The sequence below is a fragment of the Carcharodon carcharias genome, chromosome 4 (genome assembly GCF_017639515.1).
Source record: "Carcharodon carcharias isolate sCarCar2 chromosome 4, sCarCar2.pri, whole genome shotgun sequence".
Classification (NCBI taxonomy): domain Eukaryota; kingdom Metazoa; phylum Chordata; class Chondrichthyes; order Lamniformes; family Lamnidae; genus Carcharodon; species Carcharodon carcharias.
This window is the reverse complement of record NC_054470.1, coordinates 23,575,190-23,600,006: the sequence shown is the minus strand read 5'-3', so window position 1 is coordinate 23,600,006 and position 24,817 is coordinate 23,575,190. Positions and strand designations below refer to the sequence as shown.

General features: G+C 43.0%; 1 protein-coding gene across 1 annotated transcript in view; it reads right to left on the bottom strand.

Annotated features, from left to right (window-relative positions):
- The window catches only part of pcsk5b (proprotein convertase subtilisin/kexin type 5b), a 458,035-nt gene that overhangs the window by 29,516 nt on the left and 403,702 nt on the right, over positions 1-24,817 (bottom strand). The window contains exons 30-33 of the mRNA XM_041185989.1: positions 16,588-16,808; positions 6,622-6,864; positions 4,189-4,416; positions 1,219-1,396 (exon numbers count right to left, since the gene is read on the bottom strand). Coding sequence (XP_041041923.1) covers positions 1,219-1,396; positions 4,189-4,416; positions 6,622-6,864; positions 16,588-16,808 — 870 coding nt within the window. The remainder of the gene's footprint in view (positions 1-1,218; positions 1,397-4,188; positions 4,417-6,621; positions 6,865-16,587; positions 16,809-24,817) is intronic.

Below are 24,817 nucleotides of genomic sequence, written 5' to 3'. Positions count from 1 at the left end.
ATTATTTTTTACTGTCTCAGTTAAAAAAGAAACAATTTAATCCAAATTTACTTCCAATCAATTGCTTTTTTCTCTACTATATAGGAATAGATAATACAACAGACTCCATTGTGTCAGTTATTCTATTCAACTATTTCACCTCCAACCGTATCCTCATTGTATCTATTAGTCCTCAAAGTTACTGGATTGGAGCTGACATAAATTGGGGTTTCTCCCACAAGGATAAGATTTAGGACAAGCTATGAACCCAGTGGTTTCCATCCTATTTGTGCAAATAGTTCACATGCTGATAGAGCAGCATAAATGAAGGAACATTGACATGATGGTAGCATGGTCATCTGTCGTAAACTCTGATTTCTGCCTTTCCCAGATCCTAAGGAAATGTATACCTGTATAAATCATATATGCCTGCATAAATTTGGGTTGATTTTTTTGAACATGGAGAATTGAGGGTGTGATCTGATCAAAGTGTTCAAAATGTTAAAAGGGTTTGAGTTTAGAGCTTCGGGTGACCAGTGAACCATTACTTTTTGTCAATTCTCAGGAGAGGGAATAGCATTGTGGCTCAAATCTGTTATATTTACAAGTTTTCCTCAGTAACTGTTGTTATCCTCCAAAAATCCTTTCAGTTGACTTAGCCATTAGTCATCAATATGAAAGGTTGTCAACAGCTTTCTGTAAACTCAAGTATATAACATTAACTGCATTCTCCTCATGTTACATGAGAATAATCATTTCAAAAAATCCCCGTGTACATTAAATATGATCTTCTGAATCCACACCAATAATTCCTTAACAGGTTATTCTTTTCCAAGTGTTCACTCACTAGCCCAAAATTATTTGAAAATTTTCCAACAGCTGATGTTACATTTATTGCCTCAGTTTCCAGACAATTTTTTTACACTTTTCTTTAAACAGGTTCCCACAATCCTACAGTAAAATCCATTATAAAAAAATAAATTGTTTGCCATTCTTCTGACAATGTTTTTCCTGGTTTCCATATATAGCTTAATTAATTTTTAAAAATAAATTAAGTGAGTTGCAAGGCATAAACTTCAGGCTTTAAACTATAAACAGTGAACATTTATAGCATCTTTAACAGACCCTGTAATATACTCTGATACTCAAAGGGAAAAGAGCAAATGTAATTCTTCAGTCTAGCAGTCTCTCCAGTTCAACTTCCAGTGAAACAACTTTAATCTGATCTGAAGCACCTACCCAGATCCACATGTCTTGACACACATCAGATTCAGTCTATACCAGTCTGCTTTACAGGTAAGGCACTGTGCGTTAGACCTCCCATTGCAGGTTTCACAGCTTTTGTGACAAGCAAAGCAGTGATGTCTGTTCTGCTCTGTGTAGTATCCATCTGGACAAGTGTCTACACACGTCTTATCTAATTGAAAGATAAATGGTTAAAATAATTAGTAGAATAGGATAAAACAGTTACACGTGGAACACCTCTACCATGTTGTTGTTGAGAAATGAATTTAAAAAGTACATTGTAAAGCACACTTTTCTCAAGATTAACCAATTTTTCAACATAATCCTTGAAAGTGTCAGATCTCATTGGGAATGTAGATCTAATGGAATTAATCATGAAAATTTCTGACAAATTGAACGTTATATAATTTTCAGTAATAGCAGTTTCAAAGCAATTCTTATATAGCCAACTTTTTTTGTATTAATGAAACAACTTCATGTTTATTTGTGCATATTGGGCTGGATTTAATGTAGATGATGAGGGACCCACCTACCGATTGGAGAACCAGTGGTAGATCCATGCCGCTTCCGTGGGGGAAGCCCGACAAAATTGATTGCCCATCGGGGCACTCATTTGGCACCCAGGGGAGTAAATCTTGCGCCCAGAGGGCTGTCAGCCAATCAGAGGCCGGCAGCTTTCCATTGCTGGTAGTGCTACCAGGAGCAGTTGCCAGGAATGCTCTTAGGACTTCTCCAGGGACCACACTGGATCCCTGGACACATGTGTGAGGGCTGGATGGAGGTCATGAGAATGGGGTTGCCTGAGGTTGGGGCAGGGCAAGTGCAATGGGGTGATGTTCAGTATTCCACTTCCTGATGCTGGGCCCCATGATTGGGTACTGAGTGCCTGTGAATGAGGATCCACCTACGAGGTTGCAGGCAAACCCAACAGTGTTCGCTGGGTGGCCTTCAAGAAGTACAGGAGGGATGTGTGAATCTCACTTAATCTCTGAGCCGCCACTAACTTCCTGATGGGTTTAGGATTAATTGGTGTCAAGTGGCTCATTAATGAGCTTAATAGACATCCTGCCATGAACAGGCAAGTTGCGTGCATTAGTCCCTTCTCACTTCCGATGTAATTGTGGCAGGTTTTCCCACAGCCGGTAGACTGACATGCGGCCTCCCCTGCGATTTAGCGAACCCGCCCGCCATGTCTCCCATTACATCGGGCTGAATTAAATTCTGTCCATAGAGTGTGTCTGGCTATTTGCCTGTGAGTGAATCTGCCATCTTTGCTATAATCCTCCTTTTTGAGTGGATGGTGGAAGGCAGTGATTTCACATGCCAGGTGTGAGAGGCTCACAAATAATAGAGCTGAGCACCTCATATGAATGTCTCACAAACTCCTTGAGGCTGTAGCATAAATCTGTTGAACCAGACAGTATCCTCCCTTCTTCCTTGGTTTTGTCTCTGTTCTCAGCATCCCGCACCCCCAACTCACCCTCATCCCCTCACAATCAACTGAATAACCAAGTTCTAAAATATAGTTCCAGTGACACTACGGGCAGAATTTGGCGTATGGACACGCGCCCGACACGTCGGAACATAAAATGACAAGCGATGACATCATGTGCATCCTGACGTCACCACGCTTCATCGTGATATTTCGCTAGGCGGGTGCTATGAGGATGGAGGCATGTCCCACATCGGGCAAGTGTCCCAACGTCATTGCACACTCATGTGATATTTCACTCAGCGGGCGCACGTAGCAGTCAGAAATGTGCCTGCCGACAATTAACTGGGCAATTACCCCCATTAACAATGCAATGAACAGCAATTTCACGTGGACCGTCCACACTTAGGGTTGGTGGACAGGCCAGTCTCCCATGCTTTTGCTCAAACCTGGGTCCAGGGCAGGATGAAATCTCTGTGGGGAAATAAAATATAAAGAGATATCTGGGGACTTGGTTTTTTTTATGAGGTATGCTTTCAGGTGCTTAACTGGGTTGCATGGACATATTTTGCAGCATCTTTGTCGTTTCCTTTATTCTGCAGAAGTTTGCAGCTCCCCAGGGCAGCTGTCTGCCTTCAGAGAGCTCACCCGCACCCTCAGTTACGTCAGCGCTCGCCCTCTTCCTGCTCCCACCCTGGCAACGCTGAGAATTTCTCAGTGCGCACTTCATGCTGTCTGGCCGTTAATTGGTTAGCCAGAATGGAACTGCGGTCAGGGGCTGGTTGCAGACGGACATCTATTTCCCGTCTGCTTTTGGGCCAGTCAATCGCGCGTGCCTGTCGAACAAAAATTCAGGCCATAAGCATGTTTCAGAAGATTTCCTCCATTCAATATTTTTAGACAAAATTTACCAGAAATACTTACTGAACAAATTTCCAGGAACATAGTTACCAGAACAATGCTCAGCCAAAGGAAAGTGCAGCAAATTAATCTCTGTTAACATGGCAAAACAAATTTGAATACCTATCAAGTGCTCATCAAAGTCTTCGTAAAACCATTAAGACTACACAATGCCAGTGGTAACCACAGTTTTTGTGGAATGGTCTTTAAGTTGATTAAATTGATTCCATTTTGACCCATCAGGGGAATTCTTGCCTTTGTTAAGAAAACAGTCAGTTTACCTGCAACCCAATCTGACTGTTCCTCAATTTGTATGAGTAGCTTCCTTATCTCTGGTACACACAGCTATCAAATTTTGAGAAATTTGAGGAATGAAATTTAAGATCAAAACAAGTGAAATTAATTGTAACTTCAAATAAAAAGATAGATTGCAAAGTGACATGCACTAAAATAGGTTACATTTTTAAAACCAAATGAGTGATTGGTGCTTCAAAAAGATGGAGAACAACAACAGTTATCAACTTCTAGTAAGCCTGAAGACTGAAACAAGGATTATAATGTCATTCAAAAAGGAAACTATATTGTACTGTTTTCCAAATGCTGGAGCTTCGAAAATCCAAAGGCATACTCACTGAGTAAAAAGTAATTGTGAGTACAGCTAAGACAGTCGTGCTCTGTGGGCCCATAACAGCGGTGGCATTTTTTGTGACAGGGCTTACAGATCTTGTCCATGTACATATTTAGGGCACAGTCCTTATGCATTACACAGTGCCCCTCGCTGTTCTTCATCATCCCTTCTCTACAATAAACGCAGTCTGTTGAATAGGGTCCCCCGCAGGTCCTACATGTTTTATGACACTCTACAATTAAAAGAAAACCACTCAGTAATGGACAGTGACAATTTGTAATGGCGGAATTAAGAATTACAAAATACAAAGGCTTTAATACAAGGGATATAGATTTGTTCTCAGTTTTGCTTTTAATTTTTGGTGGCTGTAAATTTTAAAAGTTACAAAGCCATATTTGAAAGCACATGAATCTCCCCAGATTATCATGTTGTGTTGCTTCCCAGCTACACCAGTAAGAAACACAGATGCACACCCTGCTTTACAGTGAGGAACTAACAAACCTTATCCATCTAATTTTCACCTTTCCCAATCCAAACTGATTAACAACACCAACAAAATTAGCATACATGTAAGATCACTCATTTCCCCACAGAAAATAGACAAATAACCAACTATATAGTCAAAAATCAGGGGCTTAAATGCAGCCTCATTGTGCCTGCTTTACAGGCCTAAAATAGGCACAATGGCAACTGATCTATCAGAGCAGAGTCCTCTGCTAGAGCATACAATGACATTTGGGCCACTGCTAAATTGGACAGGGGCTCTTTTTAGGTGGTCATCACTGTTCTATCCGAATCAGCTTCCTATGTCCATTTCATGCCCAGGTTGTTAAATTCCTTTGGATTAATTGATTTTGATGTGCAAGCTCCAATTTGTCTTTCCATGTCTTGAGCAGCCTAAGCAGCAATGCTTTGAGGGACCATGGAGTTTGCTCAAACAAGGTTACAAAACCATAGAGTTATAGAATCTTGTAAATTTACAGTTCAGAAGGAGATCACTCAGCTCATCATGCCTATTGCCAGACAGAAAACAACTATCTAGCCTAATCCTACTTTCCAGCATTTGGTCCTTTGTCCTCAAGGTTACAGCACTTTGGCTGCATAGCGCTTTTTAAATGTGATGAGGGCTTCTGTCTCTACCACCCTTTCTGGCAATGAATTCAAGTCCAGCACCACCTTCTGGGTGAAAACATTTCTCCTAAGCTTTCCCCTAATCCTTCTACCAATAACTTTAAGTCTATGCTCCCTGCTTATTGGCCTTGCTGCTAAGGGAAATAGGTCCACCCTATCCACTCTATCTAAACCTATCATAATTCTATACACCTCAATTAAATATCCTCTCAGCCTTCTCTGTCCCAAAGAAAACAACCCCAGCAAGTACAATCTTTTCTCATAGATAAAATTCTCCATTCTGATGGCAGAATTGTTGTAAATCACCTTTGTACCTTCCATTGTGCAATCACATTTGTCCTTTAGTGCGATGATCAGAACTGTCTACAGTGTGCTAGCTGAGTCCTAACTGGTGTTTTATACAGTTGTAGCATAACCTCCCTGCTCTTATGCTCTTTGCCTTTACTAATGAAGGAAATTATCTTGTATTTCTTCTTAACTGCCTTATCTATGCATCCTGCTGCCTTCAGAGATCTGTGGACATGGTCCCTCTTTTCCACTTCACTTCTCAGTATCCTACCATTTATTGTGTTTTCTCTTGCCTTGTTTGCCCTCACTAAATGAATATCCTTACACTTCAAACTTCAAATGATATGTTGTTTGTGATGTGAGGGGAGAAGGAATGCTTCTCCTGGCTTCACAAACAATTGTGGATCACCTTGGCCCACCTCCTTTTCCATCATCTTCCCTTGCCCCGGACTCACCTGTAGTCCTTGGCTGTGCCCAATATTGGTTAGGCCCCGATAGGCAAGTTGCATCAAGGTGCCTGATTGACGCTTGCAGCTCCCCTGAATAAATTATGACAAGGCCTGTGAATGAATTTAGATGGTCCTTGTGTTCTCTGTGTCAATGCAACATTGCCATGCGCCACTGGAATCATAGCCAATTTGGGGTGCTAATTAATTTAGGCCCCCAGATGTCTTCAATGGAATCGCTTATCATTGTGTTGATATCTAATGATAGTAATTCAGTGAATTCCAGCCAAAAAATGGTAATAAATGGGTAAAATTTATGTATTGGCAAATTATCCTTGGTGGACCTTAAATTCAGAACTCAGTTTGAGTTATATCTTGAGCTGAGAAAATGTGTTTATTTTACAGCAAGAGATAGATGGGAAGTAATGACTCCCTACTAAAACCAGTTATAATGCCATTCCACAGTATTCCAATCAAGTGCTAATTTGTGACTAAACATTTTAAAAATGCTGTGCCCATGCATCCCTTGGAATCTTAAAATTCTGGTTAATTTCTATTGCTACTGAGCTTACCCTGGCAATCTTGAGTTTCCTTGCCAATGTAAGTTCCTTCAGGACAGGATTTCAAGCACTGCCCATCGTGCATAACCAAAGAAGGATTGGCACACCCTTCACAGTCATCGAAATCTGGACCATCACACACTGAGCATTTAGAATAGCATGCAGTGCATGCAAGGTTCTGAGTGTTTTGAAAGAATCCTGGGGGACAGTCCTGGAGGCAAACACCCTTGTGAGAGAAAAAGTATCTGCTGCATTCTGCGGAAACCAAGCACATTGTTAATTTTCCTGCTTCCAAAGAAGTCATAATGTCATGACAACTATATAATAATCTCAATAAACTAATTGGTGTAGCAATCAAAATTATAAAGCAAATTATGTTAGAGGTATTGACTTACTAGAATTAGTCATGCTTTTTACAAGATTATGTTAAAAGCAAAGGAAAATAGGAACAGAATTAGGCCATTTAACCCTTTAAACCTACTCTGCATTTATTTGCAATTGGGACTCTGTGATTCCCGGGAGCACATATCTGAAAATCATGGGCACATTGACTGTCACTGTCAATCTATTGATTTAATTGAACAGAAAATCAAGGAATTTGTGCCCATGATTTTCCAGTAAGAATAGCCAGACAGCAAGCCGTGGAAAATTTAGGAACTAGACTATTCATTGAAAGAAATTACTTACAGTATTATCATTTTGGATCTGTATATTTACATTTTATTGAATATCTTATATGATTCAACATGGGAATGGGGCGAGTAATTATTCTTGCGTCTAAGTAACCAATACCCAATGATTACTCTGCTTGTTGAAGAATGGACACCTCAAAAAAACTTCTAAGTGGAATTTATTTGGGCACTCTAGGTTTAATGAACAGAGTTCTACAGAATAAAATTACCCATAGTGTTACACTCTCCACAGAGATTGATAACTTTAAAGAAGAAATTCGAGCTTCCAGTTAATAGCTGAAAGGATGATATGACAAGATTTCACATTTTAAAGCTTTTACTGTAACAAAAGACTAAAACACTATATGACTAAATAGTATCTTTATATGCAACTTATACTTTAAACCACAAAACAGAACATTCCCCTTTTTCTTTAAGCACAACCATAAATACACTTCACAGATAAACTTTATACCGTTCTTTAAGTAGACATTCAGTTCTCGAAGAACCAGTTCAAGGTGATTCTTAGCTCCTAGGGGTATTCTTTTCCTTTTACAGCCTGGGAACTTTTAACCTTGGAACTGCCTTTCAAGTTTTTTCCACAGAAATTCTCTCTCTAGTGCAAGCTGCATGAATCTTCCAGCTTGCATTTTAATCCTTCATGTGTTCAATCTTCTCAATATGAGCATGAACTCCCATCCACATTCCTACATGGTGAACCAGTGTCACGCTGCCTATAGCTGCTCTCCCTCTCCCTGATCCTGGCAGAATGAGTTCTCAGTGATATCTTCGAAACCCTTCCCCTCTCAAAGCCCATCTCCATGGCAATGTGAATCACATGGGCCTTGTGTTCAGGTAGAAAAGCTGATTAGCTATCCTTGAGACCCTAACTCTCTTTTGTCTTGGAAGTAAATAGCCAGTCTAAAGCACAAATGTTTACAACCTGAAATTTTCAACATTTTTCTGGGACTTTGTAGAGTCACGGTTTATCTACTGCCATTGTCTCCAAGTGGAAACACTTTGCACCTTCCTCACAGTAAAACAATTTGGGCCCCCTTAATCTCTAACAACCAAACCACCCAGGCTTGCTGTCAGGCAGACTTTGGAACAGCTCACATGACACCTTCATTTTACCTTACATTAAAAACACAGTCCCAAAACATAACAATCTGATAAACCTCATAATTGCAACAATAGTTAGATAATAACAGTAAGCTGGGTAATTTAAGGCCAGACAATTGTTACCTCTGGTGTCCCGCAAGGATCTATTCTTGGCCCCTTTCTATTTATCATCTACATACTGCCCCTCAGTGACATCATCTGAAGACACAGCATTATTTTTCATCACTACCTCTTTTGATTCCTCCACTGTTGCTAAATTATCAGAGTGCTTATCCAATATCCAGTACTGGTTGAGCAGAAATTTCCTCCAATTAAATATTTGGAAAACTGAAGTCATTTTTTTCATTCCCTGCTCTAAACTCCATTCCCTAACTACCAACTCCGCCCCTCTCAGTGGCAACAAATTGAGATTTAACCAGTCTGTTCACAACATTTGTACCACATTTGATCAGGAAATGAGATTCCAATCTCATTAGTGCCATCACTAGAACTGTCTATTTCCATCTCTGTGGCATTGGCCAACTTCACCTTGTCTGCTGCAGAAACCCTCATTCAGTCTTTCATTACCTCTAGACTTGAGAATGGCAACACACTCCTGGTTTGTCTCCCATATTCTACCCTCTGTAAACTTAAGGTCATCCAAAACTCTGCTGTCTGTGTCTAAACTTGCAGCAAATCACATTCTCCTATCACCTCTTTGCTTGCTGACCTACACTGGCTCCTAGTCAAGGAATGTCTTGATTTAAAAATTCTCACCCTTGTTTTCAAATCCCTCCATGGCCTTGCCCCTTCGTATCTCCATAATCTCCTCCAGTCCTAACACCATCCAAGATAACTACACTCTTCTAATTCTGGCCTTTTAGTGCATCCTCAATTTTAATTGCTCCACCATTGGCGGCTGTGCCATCAGTTGCCTAGGCCCCAAACCCTGAAATACCTCCCTATGACCCTCCAACTCCCTACTTCACTTTCCTCCTTTAAGACAGTCCTTAAAACCTACCTCTTTGACCAAGCTTAATAAGTAGCTTGACATCATACTTTGCTTTATCATACTCTTGAGAAGCACTTTGGGGTGTTTTATTATGTTAAAGGTGTTCTATAAGTTGCTGTTGTCATTGCAGGGCAGCATATGTTGAAGCTTGTGGAAAGCAGAATCTAAAAGAAGTCAAGTGCAATTTCTCAAATACTGATAATTCAACCTAACCCTGACCTGGGAGTGGTTGATGCTGATTTTGTTTATTAAAAAAATGGGAAAATTTCCCATTTATCAGTATTAATGCTCCCCAACAACAATAAGTAGAAAAATAAAGGCAAAAACAATTATAATTTAAAGTATGCTATCCTGACAAAATAAGTGCTTTGATATGGAAGAAAGTCTAACTATTTTCATCATTGTATCAATTCATAGATGCATTGTGCCTCTTAACACAAATGATGATGTGTCATGTAGAGATCTACTTTCAACTTTGTAAAATGGCTGCTAACTTAGTGAGGTGAACCACCCGTCCATTGTAGAACATGTCCAATTTTTATATTATTGAAGCCAATGGAACAAAAAACAAGGCGGGTTTTGCAATAAGTGGGTAATACTCTCCAGCAGGAGCTGAGTTTGGAAATTATCTCCGACGACATTCTTGGGGCTTATGCTAAGGCAGAATCTAAAGAGATAGAGTTAAGGAGTTGTAAGCAAAATTCTCAAATGTGTGTTATCAGCTGCCAAGCAGTGGAGATTAGACAGAGGGAGAGATTTGTAAACTGTCAGTAAGAGGCACATGGTCAGCGAAGGGAGACTTCGGCCTGAATGAGTATATTTGGGAATTTGGTTCAAAATGGGAATTCAGTGCAAAGGGGGCAAGATGTACTTTAGGTAAGGTTTACTGCAAGAAATAAAGTGTGCTGAGTGGGAAGTTCGGTGAAGGATGGGGAGGAGGTGCTTTTATTCTTCTACTCTTTTCCAGCCTCCAGTATTTGATTCCCACTTTGGTGCAACAGAAGGAGCAGATAAATCAGTAATCGGTATTATTAGTTTTATCAGCATTGTACTGTATTGTTTTATTAGTACTGTAAAGTTTACTGGAAGTGCCAAAACCTATTGAGATGTGTAGGCTTTATTTATTATAATGAATTAATTAGCAATTATTAATTAATTAACACATACTGGAGATGGCAGGGCAGGTGATGTGCTGCAATTGCAGGATGTTGGAGTTTCTGGATACTGCTGTGATCCAGGCCAAACACGTCTCAGTAAGTGTTTACGGCTGCTGGAAATTTGGTTCTGAGTTATTGAGCTGGAGGCTGAGCTGCAGACACTATGGCATATAAGGGAGGGGGAAAGTTACCTGGACATCTTATTCCAGGAGGTAGTCACACCCCTTAGGATAGAGTCTTCTGATTTGGTCAGTGGTCAGAGATAGGAGGGCGTGACTGCAAGTGAGGCAGGTAAGGAGATCCAGCAGGCAGGAGTGTAGGACCCTCAGCCCTTGCAATTGTCCGACAGGTTTGAGGCTTTTTCAGCTTGCTTGGATGAGAGTGGGGGCTGCAGGGTGAATGAACTAACTGGTCATGGCACTGGAGGCCATTCAAGCAGGGGGAGTTTACAAGGGATGTAATGGTAGTAGGGTATAGTATAGTTAGAGAGATTGACACCCTTCTTTGCAGCAAAGAGTGCAAGTCCAGACGGCTGTGTTGCCGGCGCCAGGGATCGTGACATCTGCTCAGGGCTGGAGAGGAACTTGATATGGGAGGGGAAGGACCCAGTCATCAGGATCCATGTTGGTACTAACTACATAGGCAGGACAAAGAAGGAGATTCTGCATAGTCAGTATGAGGAGCTTGAAACCAAATGAAGAAGCAGAATCTCAAAGGTCATGATCTCTAGATTATTAACTGAGCCACATGCTAATTGGGATAGGACAAATCAGATTCGGGAGATGAATGCATGGTTCAAAGACCGGTGTGGGGAAGTGGGGTCAGGTTCGTGGGGCACTGGTACCAATACTGGTGAAAGTGGGATCTGTACCATTGGGACGGTCTACACCTGAAGTGTGCTGGGACTGGTGTTCTGGCGAGCCGCATAACTAGGGAAGTAGAGAGGGTTTTAAATTATGTAGTGGGGTCAAAGTGACAAATTTAGCAAGATGGGGTAAATCAGAGAGTAGAGACAAGTCAAAAATGAAAGGTATTATTACGGGAAATGAAAAACAGACCGTGACAGGAAGGGATAGAGTGTACAAATCTAACAGTAAATCAACTGATGAGACCAGAGGTTATAAAAAGAATAAAAGGCTAAAACTAAAGGCTCTGTATCTGAGTGCATGAAGCATTTGAAACAAAACAGATGAACTGAGGGCACACATAGAAAATAAATATGTACGCTTTGATAACCATTACAGAGAATGAATTACAGAGATATGGCTGCAGGAGGACATAGATTGGGACCTGAAAATTAAAGGGTATAGGACATTTAGGAAGGAGGGGTGGCTCTGTTATTTAAATGATGGTATTAACACAATAGAGAGGGATGACCTAAGTTCAGGAAACCAGGATGTGGAAACAGTTTGGGTAGAGGTGAGAAATGGTAAAGGCAAGAAGTTGCTTGTGGGAGTCGTGTACAGACTCCCGAATAATAACTACATGGTAGGATGGAGCATAAAAGAAAAAAATAATGGGAACTTGTCAGCAAGGCACGGCAATAATCATGGGAGATTTTAATCTACATATAGATGGAAAGGTCAGATGGGCAAAGGCAGCTTAGATGAGGAGTTCATAGAATGTTTTCAGGATAGCTTCTTAGAACAGCATGTTCTGGAGACAACCAGAGAGCAGGCTTTAGTAGACCTCGTATTGCGCAGCGAGATGGGGTTAATTAATGCCATAATTGTGAAGGTGCCTCTAGGAAGCAGCAACCTCAATATGATTGAATTTTACATTCGGTTTGAGGGAGAGAGGAGTGAGTCCGAGACTATGTTTTTAAACTTAAATAAAGGCAAATATGAGGGCATGAAAGCAGATCTGGCTAAAGTGAATTTGCAAATTAGGTTAAAGGACAGGTCAATAGAGGTACAGTGGCAAACATTTAACAGGATACTTCAGAATACACAGAATAGATACATTCCAACAAGTAAAAAAAAGTGCAAGGGACAAACACACTATCCGTGGTTAACTAGAAAGGTTAAAGATTAGCATCAAACTTAAAGAAAAAGTATATAATTATGCAAAGGTAGGTGGAATGCCAGAAGATTGGACAGAATATAAGGAACAGCAAAAGATGACTAAAAAATTAATAAGAAGGGAAAAATTAGAATACAAGACAAAGCTACCCAGAAATATGAAAACAGATAGTAAGAGTTTCTCTAAATACTTCAAATAGTTAACAAAGTGAATGTTGTCCTATAGAAAGTGCGTCTGGAGAACTGCTGATGGAAAGCAAGGAACTGGCAGATGAATTAACAGGTATTTTACATTAGTCTTCAATATAGAGGGTAACATCCCAGAAGCAGCTATAAATCAGGAAATGGAAGGGCGGGAGGAACTCATGGAAATTACAATCACCAGAGAAGTGGTATTGAGTAAATTGTTGAAGCTGCAGGTTGACAAGTGCCTGGGTCCTAATGGTCTTCATCCTAGGGTCTTAAAAAAAGTGGCTAGTGAGATAGTTGATACATTGGTTTTAATTTTCTGAAACTCCCTAAATTCGGGAAAGGTCCCATTAGATTGGAAGGTAGCAAATGTAACTCCATTTTTCAGAAAAGGAGGGAGACAGAAAGCAGGAAACTATAGGCCAGTTAGCTTAACATCTGTCACAGAGAAAATGTTAGAAGCTATTATTAAAGAAGCTATAGAAAGGCACTTGGATAAGTTCAAGGTATTAGGCAGAGTCAGTATGGTTTTGTGAAAGGGAATTTATGTTTAACCAACTTATTGGAATTCTTTGAGGAAGTAACGTGTGCTCTGGACAAAGGGGAACTGGTGGATGTACTGTAATTAGATTTCTAGAAAGATTTGATAAAGTGCCTCATCATAGATTGTTGTAGAAGATAAAAGTTCATGGTATAGGGGGTAACATATTGGCATGGAAAGAAGATTGGATGGCTAACAGGAAGCAGAGAGTATGCATAAATAAGTCTTTTTCAGGTTAGCAAGATGTAACGAGTGTGCCACAGGGACCTCAACTTTTACAATTTAAATAAATGACTTAGATGAAGGGTTGGTTGGGATGGTTGCCAAATTTGCTGATAACACAAAGATAGGTAGGAAAGTAAGTTGTGAAGAAGAAAAAAGGTTACAAAAAGATATAAATTGGTCAAGTGAGTGGGAAAAGATCTGGCAAATGGAGTATAATGTGGAAAAATATGAAATTGTCCATTGGCAGGAAGAATAAAAGAGAAACATACTACCTAAATAGTGAGAGATTGCAGAGCTCTGAGATGCAAAGAGATCTGAGTGTCTTAGTGCATGAATCACCAAAGACTAGGATGCAGGCAAAGCAAGTAATTAGGAAAGCTAATAGAATGTTATAATTTATTGCAAGGGGAATTGAATACAAAAGTAGAGAGGTTATGCTTCAGTTATATGGAGCACTAGTGAGACCACATCTGGAGTACTGTTTACAGTATGGGTCACCTTATTTAAGGAAGGATATAAGTGTGTTGGAAACAGTTCAGAGAAGGTATACAAGACAAATACCTGGAATGCACAGGCTGTCTTATAAAGAAAGGCTGGACAGGCTAGGCTTCTGTCTGCTGGATTAAGAGGTGACTTAATTAGAACGTAAGATCCTGAGGGTGGACATGGAGGGGATGTTTCCTCTTGTGGGAGGATCTAGAACTAGGGTCACTGTTTAAAAATAAGGGATCACCCATTTAAAACAGAGATGAGGCAAAACATTTTCTCTCGGAGGGTGGTGAGTCTTTGGAACTCTCTTCCTGAAAAGTTGGTGGAAGCAGAGTCTTTGAATATTTTTAAGGCAGAGGTGAATAGATTCTTGGTAAGCATAAGTTATTGGGAGTAGGTGGGATGCAGATTTCAGGTTACTTTTAGATCAGCCATGATCTTATTGAATGGTGGAGCAGCTTGAGGAGTTGAATGGCTTACTCCTGCTCCTTGTTCGTATGTTCAGAGAGAAATGCGAGAACAACAGAGAAATAATATTGAATGATTTAAATTGTCCTGAGATAGACTGAGATGAAGATCATTTGTGTATCCAAAGTGAGGAATGCTTTGTAGAATGAATCCAAGATGGTTTTCAGAGCTAAACAAGGAAAGAAGAACTGTTCAAATCATTTCTCAGAATGTACTGGGCCAAATAACTAATATGAGAGGAGGAGAACTTTTAGGAATAACAACCACAATATTGTAGACTCAATATGAAAAAAAATAAGGATATGGAAAATTTAATAAAAATGGATAAGGAAAAGTTGCTTCTCTCACAGGGTGGTCAACCTGTGGAATTCCCTAACCAGGCTGTGGAGGCCAGGTCACTGAGAATATTTGAGAAAGAAATTACTAAATTTTTGTATATTACAGGCATCAAGGAGTATGGGGAGAAAGCAGGAATATGGCGATGAGGTAGAGCATCAGCCATGATCATACTGAATAGTAGAGCAGCCTCGAAGGGCCGAATGCTCTACTTCTGCTCCTAATTTCTATGGCCAGAATTTTTCCCGCTCGGGCGGGCTCAGCAGGTGCAGGCGGGGACAGTCAGGGAGACGACCGCCGCCTACAATCGGCTCCGCACCGTGATTTCATGCTGGCGTGGATCATGCACGGTAGCACTGAGCGCTGCCTGTACGGGTGGGGGAAGGAGGGGCAGTTCGCGCATGTTATAAATTTAATGAAACATGTCCCCTCGTGTGACTGTGTCACATGAGATGGGACATGTTTTTAATGGCAAAAGAAAGTTTTATTTAATTTGTATTAGCTTTAGGAAACCTCATCCTGCTCGTGGATGAGGTTTCCTAAAAAATGTAAAGGCTACTTGGCCTTTTCGCCTGCCCGCCAACTGTAAGGTTGGATGGGCAGCGTAAGATTCAAGTTAATTAGCTCCTTAATGGCCGTAATAGGCCTATCAATTATTGGCAGACGCGCAGCTGACTCCGGTGCATGCCTGCTGAACAAAATATAACGGCAGTACATGGTGACATCGAGACGCACGCCCGATGTCATTGTGCATCATTTTACGTTCCAGTGTGTTGGGCGCATGCCTGCATGCCAAAGGTAATATTCTGGCCCATGTTTCTATATTGAAGAGTCAGGAATAAGGGAATTAACTGAAACAATGCAAATTTCAGAATGATAAAAATGGATGTGGCAGACGTAACTTATTGTGGAGAAATATGGAGCAAAGTATTTTGGGAGATAAAAAATAAATAACGGGAGTGCACAATTAATAAAAAACAATAAAAGGTGTGGAGGGATTAGAGGCATCTACTGCTACAAATATAATATCCCTTGAAAACTATGTGCAGATGCGTAAAGTCATAACAAAGACATTTGCATTTTACCTTTTAGAAATAGAGCATAGAGCAAAATGCAAAGGTGTTATGATAAATGCCTTATGCAAATTTAAGCCGGAGTAACGTGTGCAGTTTTGGGAATCTACTTATAAAAAGGAAATTAAAAACATAAAGTGCATATAGCATGGGATAATAAAGCTTAGTTATGAAGAGATACTTGAGGTACTGGTTATGCCCATTGGAGTACAGGAAGGTTTTTTTAAAGATTATAAATGGTTTGATAAGGAAAATAGGGAAGGGCTATTCCCTGTGCTTGGTGAATCAGTAATGAAGGGTCATCATCTTACATATATCACTAGAAGGGTAAGGAGAGAGATCAGAAGAAACTTTTTTATGAAGTGAGCATGGAATCCTTACGAATACTTGAGGTGTAAACCATTACATCTTTTGAAGGAAAAATGGCTAAACATTTGAAACAAAGAATGCAGTGGGGAAAAGGCAAGTCAGCAGGATATGGTTTTGAACCATTCTTGCAAATATCTAGCTCAGATACATTAGGCCAAGTAAGTAACTGCTGTGCTGTAAACCTCGATGGTTATTTGATGTGTTCGCTAGCAAATGAAAAACTTCAGCCAGATGTTTTTATCATGAAGTCTGTGCTCTTTTAAAGAAAATGTAGGGAAACAGACTACATATATACTTTTTTGAAAATGCAGATTGTGCAGCTGTACCTGTACAAGTATGTTCATTGCAGGCTTCACAGTTTGCAGGGCAGCGTTTGCAAAATCCTTCGGGACTAGCATAGTGTTTTCTGGAACATTGCATTTGACAACTGTTGTTGTCTAGTATGTAGGGCTTGACGCAGGATTGGCAGTTTGTAGGAGTAGCTTCGCAACTCTCACAGGCATCATCACACTTTGCACAGGTGTTATCTGTGCTTATAAAATATCCCCTATAAATGAGAAATCATTGCTTAGATACACATTCTACAATGAGAAGGTAACAGGGTATAATTCAATCCAAATATCAACTAACCTCAACAAGCCATAGTATACATTGTCAATTCTCACAACATTTTAACACTCAAAATTCAGGAGAAATTACAGGAAATAGTAACTCTTCAGCAGGCTGGAATATCAGAACTTGTTTTAGGGCTGTAGTGAGGGCAGCAAGAACTACACGAGAAGGACATGCCTCTCAGACTCATCTCAGAATTGTTTGTAGAAATGGTCTTGGTGGACCGTGGGTCCCATTAGTTCTTACCTCAACTAGCTGATAGATTTTTGATACAGAAGATAGTTCTGTCCTGATTAAGAGCTGCCAATATTGAGAAAAATCTAAGTTGTGAGATCTTTAATTATAAACCAAATGCTTGGAGGCATACTGGGTATGTATACAAACACAGACCGGGTGACCGCTTTGCAGAACACCTTCAGTCTGTCCGCAAGCATTAACCAGACCTCCCTGTCGCTTGCCATTTTAAAACTCCACCCTGCTCTCATGCCCAAATGTCCGTCCTTGGCTTGCTGCATTGTTCCATTGAAGCTCAACGCAAACTGGAGGAACAGCACCTCAACTTCCGACTAGGCACTATATAGCCTTCCGGACTGAATATTGAGTTCAACAATTTTAGATCATGAACTCTCTCCTCCATCCCCACCCCTTTTCCGATTTTCCCCCTCCTTTTTGGTTTTTCCAATAATTTATATAGATTTTTCTTTTCCCACCTATTTCCATTATTTTTAAATGTATTCCCATCCATTGTTTTATCTCTACCTTTTAGCCTTTTTCGATAGCTTCACCCCACCCCACCCCCACTAGGGCTATCTGTACCTTGCTCGTCTTGCTTTCTACCCTTAATTAGCACATTCCTTTAGATAATATCACCACCTTCAACACCTCTTTGTCCTTTTGTCTGTGACATCTTTTGGTTATCTCCACCTATCACTGGCCCTCTATCCAACTCTTCTTGTCCCACAACCACCCCACCACCATTTTATGTGGACAGGCAAATTAAGGCCCGCCCAGCGTGATGCATGCCCAGAAGCACTGAGCGCTACCTGTGCAGGTGGGGTGGGGGTTGCCTGAGTTGGGGCCTACACTCTTTCACTCCTGCTGCCTCAGGGAGATTAATTTAAGTTCCAAAAAATTTACTAAAGGGAAAAAAAAATATTTAAGACATGCCCCCTCATATGAAACTGTCACACGAGCTGGGACATGTCTATTAATTTTATTTAAAAATTTTACAGGACTTTAAAAACCTTCATGAAACCTGACCCCGCCTGTGGATGAGGTTTCATGATAAAATGCTCCTGGGCTCTTTGCCTGCCCACCAACCTTAAGGTTGGACTGGCAGCTCAGTTAATTAGTTTAATTAGGTTTAAATGGCCTTAATAGGCCATTGACAGTTCGACGGGCGCACAGCCAACTCCGCTGTGTGTCCGCCGAACTGAAAATCTGAATGACGTGCGGTGATGTCAGGATGCACGCCCGATGTCACCGCGCGTCCTTTTACACTTCGACAAGTGGGGCCTGCTCCTGTTCAGTGAGCCAAAGATTCTGCCTATGGTTGCAAAATGACCAAGGCTAGGAGCTGAATATTCAAAGGTATTTGACATTTCAGAAGGATAGGAAAGAAAAACAAGGAGCTGGGGCAGCTCTGTTGATAAAATATGAGATCAGTACAATAGTGAGAAATGATCTTGGCTTAGAAGACCAAGATGTAGAATCAGATTGGGTGGGGATAAGAAATAGCAAAGGAAAGAAGTCAAGGTGGGAGTAATTTACAGCCCTGTCCCCAACAGTAGCTATAGTGTAAGACAGAGTATACATCAGGAAATAATGGGGGCCTTTTTTAAACCATTTTTTCCCTACTCTGTCATATTTGCTGATGCACTTTTATGCTTGTATGCTTTGTTCCTTCCCGTCACACTCTGGTAATCATAAGCCATATTGCTACCCTGCACTTTTGCCTTATCCTTTCTCATTAACTTTCTAAAGCTCCTCTTACATGGGCCCTACACCCTTCCCCTCCCTTCCCTTCAAATTCTTTAGTTTAAAGACCATTCTCCAGTCCTATTTATATGATTCATCAGGACATTGGCTTCAGCACATTTCATGTGAAGGACATCCCAACAATACAGTTTCCTCTTTCCCCAGTGTTGGTGCCAGTGCCCCATGCAATAATAGTGAGCAACTTTAATCTTCATATTGATTGTATTATGATCCTGTTAGGCACTGTTAACATTAAAAGAAATCCAAATATCAAGCAATTAACTGACAGAACTAAACCACAAGATTTCACATTTTTTAACAAAAACTAACGTTATTGCATATCAAAAAGAATTAAACAAAGTAAGCACTATTAACTTGATACTAGAGCTTATAAAGACTTATGTTCTCCAAAGTGTTCCCTTACCTTACAAAGTCTTAAAAGTTCATTCACTTTTCCTGGGACCAACTCAAAAGGTATATCACTGCTCTCAGGAATTTACTCTGAAATCTCTTCAGTATGCCAGCTATTCTCTGAGGTACAGGATATCATGGGGGTCCTTCCATTAGCTTTTGGCCAAGCGAACCTCCAATTTCTTTACCGATCTTACTACTCTGGATTCCACAGCTTTAGCACGGGCCTCCCTGCAACTCCTGCGCAGTATGACTTAAAACATGAGAAAACGCCCTTGGTTTCTATCGCTTGCTGCTGTCGCTTCAAACAGCAACCAAGCAGATTACTTTCAGAACTCCACTGTAACAAGGTTAACTGCCTTTTATTCAGGATTAGTGTATATTTCTTCCAATTCCAGCTCAATAAACCTTCCAGTCATTTTCCCCCTTTCCAACTTTGTCTCAAAGTGAATACTAGCTCCCAGTCCCAGGCTGTGTCATGGATGGTAGATCAATTATTTACTCGTCAGGTGTACGTCTGGCTTTATCTCTTGATTTACAAGGAGTTGCAAGCTAAATAAGACCCAAAACTGACACAGGGTGGAATCGCCCCAGATTTGCACTAAGCAGGTGGGAAAAAAGACATTTTACCCGCTGGCCGCAATGGAGGGTTTTCATGCCATATTGTCCCAATCCTGCCTCATTAATTATGCATTCCTGGGGAACACGCTGGGTCGCTGGAGGGGCATCCTCTCATTGACCCACCCTGCCTTCACCTCAGGCCTTCAGTAAACTGGCCGCCATATTTTAAAGGCTGCCCCTGCACAGAACTAGCACTCTTCAAGGAATAGGAAGCTGCTGTGAAATGATGGCTGCCAAAGGGAGGAAGCATGCTGCCCCCCAGATTTAGCAACGCGTCCTTAGAGCACCAACAGGACATAGTGGAGGACTGCCGCGATGTCCATTACCTCTGCCCTGGGCGAAGCCATCAAACAAAGTCACCAATCCAGCCTGGGAGGCATTGGCAGCAGTGGTCAGCGTCAAGGAAGGACAGCCACCCAGTGCAGGAAGAGGATGAATGATCTCCTCCATTCCGCCAGGGTAGGTCACTCTTCTCACACACTCACAAACCCACCACACATCCACAGGGATCTCACTCTGCCAGTTCGAGGGACATCACCATTCATCTCTCACACGCACCTTCATCTGCCCTGCAAATCGTGTCCTTATCCCATCCATGGCACCACTCATCACCCACACAAGCCAAGCAAACTTATCATCTGGCCTGGCACGTGTCCTGCTTACACTCTCTCCATTTGCATTCAGGCAGGACAAGCTGGCACATAACAAAAGGGAGAGGTAGCAGACCGATGGAGAATGCCTGACATCAAGGTCCTCAGAGACTTTGAAAATAGAGTCATCCAGCTGGCTGGTGATGATCTGGACTGTTCCTGTGCTGACAGTGAGGTCGGCGGTGCTCTACCAAGTGAGAATCCAGCACTGCAACATCTGTCAGACAACCATGTTGTGAGGTATGTGTCCTGTTTCACAGGCCACTGCCATGCACTAATTATCTCTCCGTGCTTTCGCAGGCACATTTGGAAAACACCAAAGGGGTTGACAACACAGGTCCTCAACTCAAGCCCTAAAGACATCTCAGGAAAGGAAACTGAAGAAACCCTCATTGAAGACCCACCATTGAGCTCAGCCACACCCTCCACCAGCGCAGAGACACACTCCTCAGTGAGGCCTAGTTCTAGAGTAGCCTCAGGGTCACAATCTGGTGAGCAAATCACACTGTCTGATCCACAGTAGGCCGGGGCAGGGGCTTCCCAGGTTTCCAGCACTTGGAGGACTGCTGGAGGCCAGAAATCTGCTGAGTCCGAATAATGCAACGAGCCTCTGGACTCAGTCATACCTCAGTTACTGAAGGTGCAAAGGCAAGCTCGGGAATATCAGGAAGGGATGGCTGCTGCACTCCTCAGATTGCAAGGCACGACGGAGGAGTCAGTCTGTCTTCAGTCTGAGGTGATAGCACCAGTATGCCAACGCACTGATGTCAACACTGGTAGGATGGCGGCTGCCATGGAGACCTTGGTCCAGGACACTGGTCCTGCACTACTGCGCAGGCTGAACTCAATCGCTGATGCCATAGTTGGCGTCCAGCAGGGTCGATGCAAGAGGGATGCGGGGCAGCTCGATCTCACTCCAGCTAACCCTTCCCTTCAAGGAGTCAGCCAGGGGCCCTCAGGCATCCATAGGGAGGAGGATCAGCAGGTGCACACTGCGGGGCCATCCAGCCAGGTGACTCTGGGAGTGTCCGGCCCACCCGAATCTCCTCTTCCTCTGACCCCAGCAAATCCAGCTCCACCCAGGACGTGGAGGGTGCCACTGCCACACTGCAGGGCCACAAAAGCAGGCGAGGGCCCTCCAGGTCTCAGCCCTCCAGAGGATGCTCGCCAAGGTCATCACAGACAGGGCATGGCAGTCAACAGGCTGCCTCCACTTCCACTGTGGATGTTGGAGGAGCACCAAGACATAGTGGCAGGGTTAGGAAGGTTAAGAAGATGTAGTTGTGCAGCCTGGGCATATTAATCACTTGTACTAATGTTCACAACTGTAAGTAAACTCCCAAGAATGTCTCCTTGCTTCTGGCTCCTTGTTCTGATAAAAGTGTTTACGTCACTCAGATGTGAAACCTTGGTCCCTGCTCAAGATAAAGGCAACTGTCTGTATCCTGGGCCTCTTCCCCAAGCTTTGTGCAACCTTCCCAGCACACTGATGGTGCATCTTCATGGTCATTGGACACATCTGTCATGCCAGCACCTGGGCCGGCAGCACAGAGTTCTGTCATTCTCTGTGTGCCCCAGTACCTCTGAGGTGTGGCTGGCTCCCCCTCTCATCAGCATCTGTGTCCAGTGACAGTGCGGCCCTGAAGGGCTCAGCTCATGAAGGATGCCATTGGATCAAGAGAAGTTAAAGTTTCCCCACTGCATCTCCATGATATGACCCTGTTCACAAAGCGCAAGCGAGTGCCATCAGCCAGACAGGAGTCAGACATTCATATAAGCTATGTGAGGATTTATGGAGAGTCCTCACTACATGTTGTCATCAAACTCCTGAAATGTAAGGACTATAGGCATCCGCTGAATCTCCATGACAGTAGCAGTCTCACAGAGGGTGTTTGTGCTGCCATCAGCCAGATGGGAGTCAAAAGTTCACAGATGCAGTGTGAGGATCTATGGTGTCTCTCACCTACATGTTGTCATCATCTCCACAAATCTAGCAGTTATGAGGGCCTCCCGAGTGTGCCTGCCTCGTCTGGCCAGTGCATGGGCCTCATCACTGTTTTCCTCGCCTTCAAGGACCTCCTCACTCTCATCCCCGTCGATGTCTAGCTCATTAGAGGAGATCTCCAGCTCCTCCATCCCCTCCTTAGCCAGTTCTTCCCCCCATTGCAGTGTCAAGTTGTGAAGGACGCAGCAGGCAACAACGATGTGTGACAACCTCTGTGGGCTGTACTGCAGGGCTTCAGAACGGCCCGGGCACTGGAACCTCAATTTCAACATTCTGATAGTTTGCTCCACTAAAGTGCGAGTTGCAGCATGAGCCTCATTGTACCTTCTCACTACTGCGCTCATCAGCCACGTCCTCTGTGGGTAGCCCTTGACCCCGAGGAGCCAACCCTGCAGCCTCTCTGGACCCTGGGATCTGAAGCCTATTGAGAATGTAGGAGTCATGGACACACCCTGGGAACCATGCGCAGACCTGTAGGATGCGTTTGTGGTGGTCGCACACCAGCTGAACATTCAGCGAGCAGAAGCCTTGCGGTTGACATATTTGACCGCTGCGCGACAGACATCTAAGTGCCACATGAGTGCAGTCGGTGGCACCCTGAGCCTATGGGAAACCAGAGGCCTGAGCAAATCCCAGCGCTCTTGCTTCCTGCAAAATGCACAAAGTTGTGTGTGCCCTCGCAAAGATGGTGTCCGTGACCTCATGGATACATTGCATGTGCAGGTGTGTGATATCCTACAGAGGTCACTTGTGGAGCCCTGAAAGGAGCCACTGGCGTAAAAATTGTGCACCGAGGTCACTTTCACGGTCACTGCCAGTGAATGTCCTCCATGTCCCCCTGGCGCCAAATCCTGCAGCAGCTGGCAGATGTGACCAACCAGTTCCCTAGACATGCGCAGTCTTCGGCGACACTGGTTCTTGGCCATCTGCAGGAGTGACAAGTGGTGTCTATAGACCTCTGAGTCTAGCTGGGTGCCAACCAGTGATGGCTCGCTGTGGCTCTTCAGCAGCGTGCACAGGAGCCTTAGCCGCCCCTTCTTCTCGAGTGTGCTGCTCCTCCCTCTGCCCAGGCAGGCACCTCCATCACTCTTCTCCTTCATCTCTGCTCCCTGTAAGACATGAGGCACACAGCTAGATCGCCAAGCTCCATGCTCCTGAGGTACTCCTCCAGCAGGGTGAAAGAGAGAGATGAGTGGGTTAGCATGGGTAGAAGGCCCCTTAACGCATCCCAGAGAGAGCTGGCAACCACTTGGATCACTAGAGTTTAGTACGCTGCATGGCTGCCTGAAACCCCACCCACCTCCACCCCACTCCACCCGACCGATTTGTCCATGCTGTGCTCTCAGCTCAGGCACAGGCATTCTCCTAACCTGCACTGCAAGGCTGCACTGTTAGCTTGAACCATGGGGGAGACTGGTCCAAAAGCCAGCGGCGGAGGGGAGATGGTGGCTTAGCGGTAATTTAGGAGTAATCCAGAGGCCCAGACTAATGCTCTGTGTCACAGGTTCAAATCCCATCACGGCAGCTGGTGGAATTTAAATTCAATTAATAAATCAGGAATTGAAATCTAGTCACAGTAATGGTGACCATGGCCAGAATTTTTCCCTCATTCGGCGGGAGCAGGTGGGACTGGTTAGGAAGCCGACCGCTTGTCACGATCGGCTCCGCACCATGACTTCACACGGGCTCATGTGACTGTGTCACGTGAGATGGGGACATGTTTTTAATTTTAACATAATGTTTTTATTTAATGTTTATTTGCTTTAGGAAACGTCATCCCGCTCCTGGATGAGGTTTCCTGAAAAAATGTAAAGGCCGCTTGGCCTTTTCGCCTGCCCGCCAATCGTTAGGTTGAGCGGGCAGAATAAGTTTCAAGTTAATTAGCTCGTTAATGGCCTTAATAGGCCTTTCAATTATCAACGGTGGTGCAGCCGACTCTGGCGCACGCCCGCTGAACGAAATATCGCGCAAGTGCGCGACGATGTCGGGAAGCATGCCCGCACTGTGAACGTAAAATTCTGGTCCATGAAACTATCATTGATTGTCTTAAAACCCACCTGGTTCACTAACGTCCTTTAGGGAAATCAGTCGTCCTTACCTGGTTTTGCCTACATGTGACTCCAGGCCCACAGCAATGTGGTTGGCTTTTAACTAGCCTCTGCAATGGCCTAATAAGGCACTCAATTCAAGGACAACTTAGGGATGGGCAACAAATGTTGACTTTGCCAGTGACGCCCACATCTCTTGAAAGAATAAAGAAAAAAAACTTGTATGGTGACA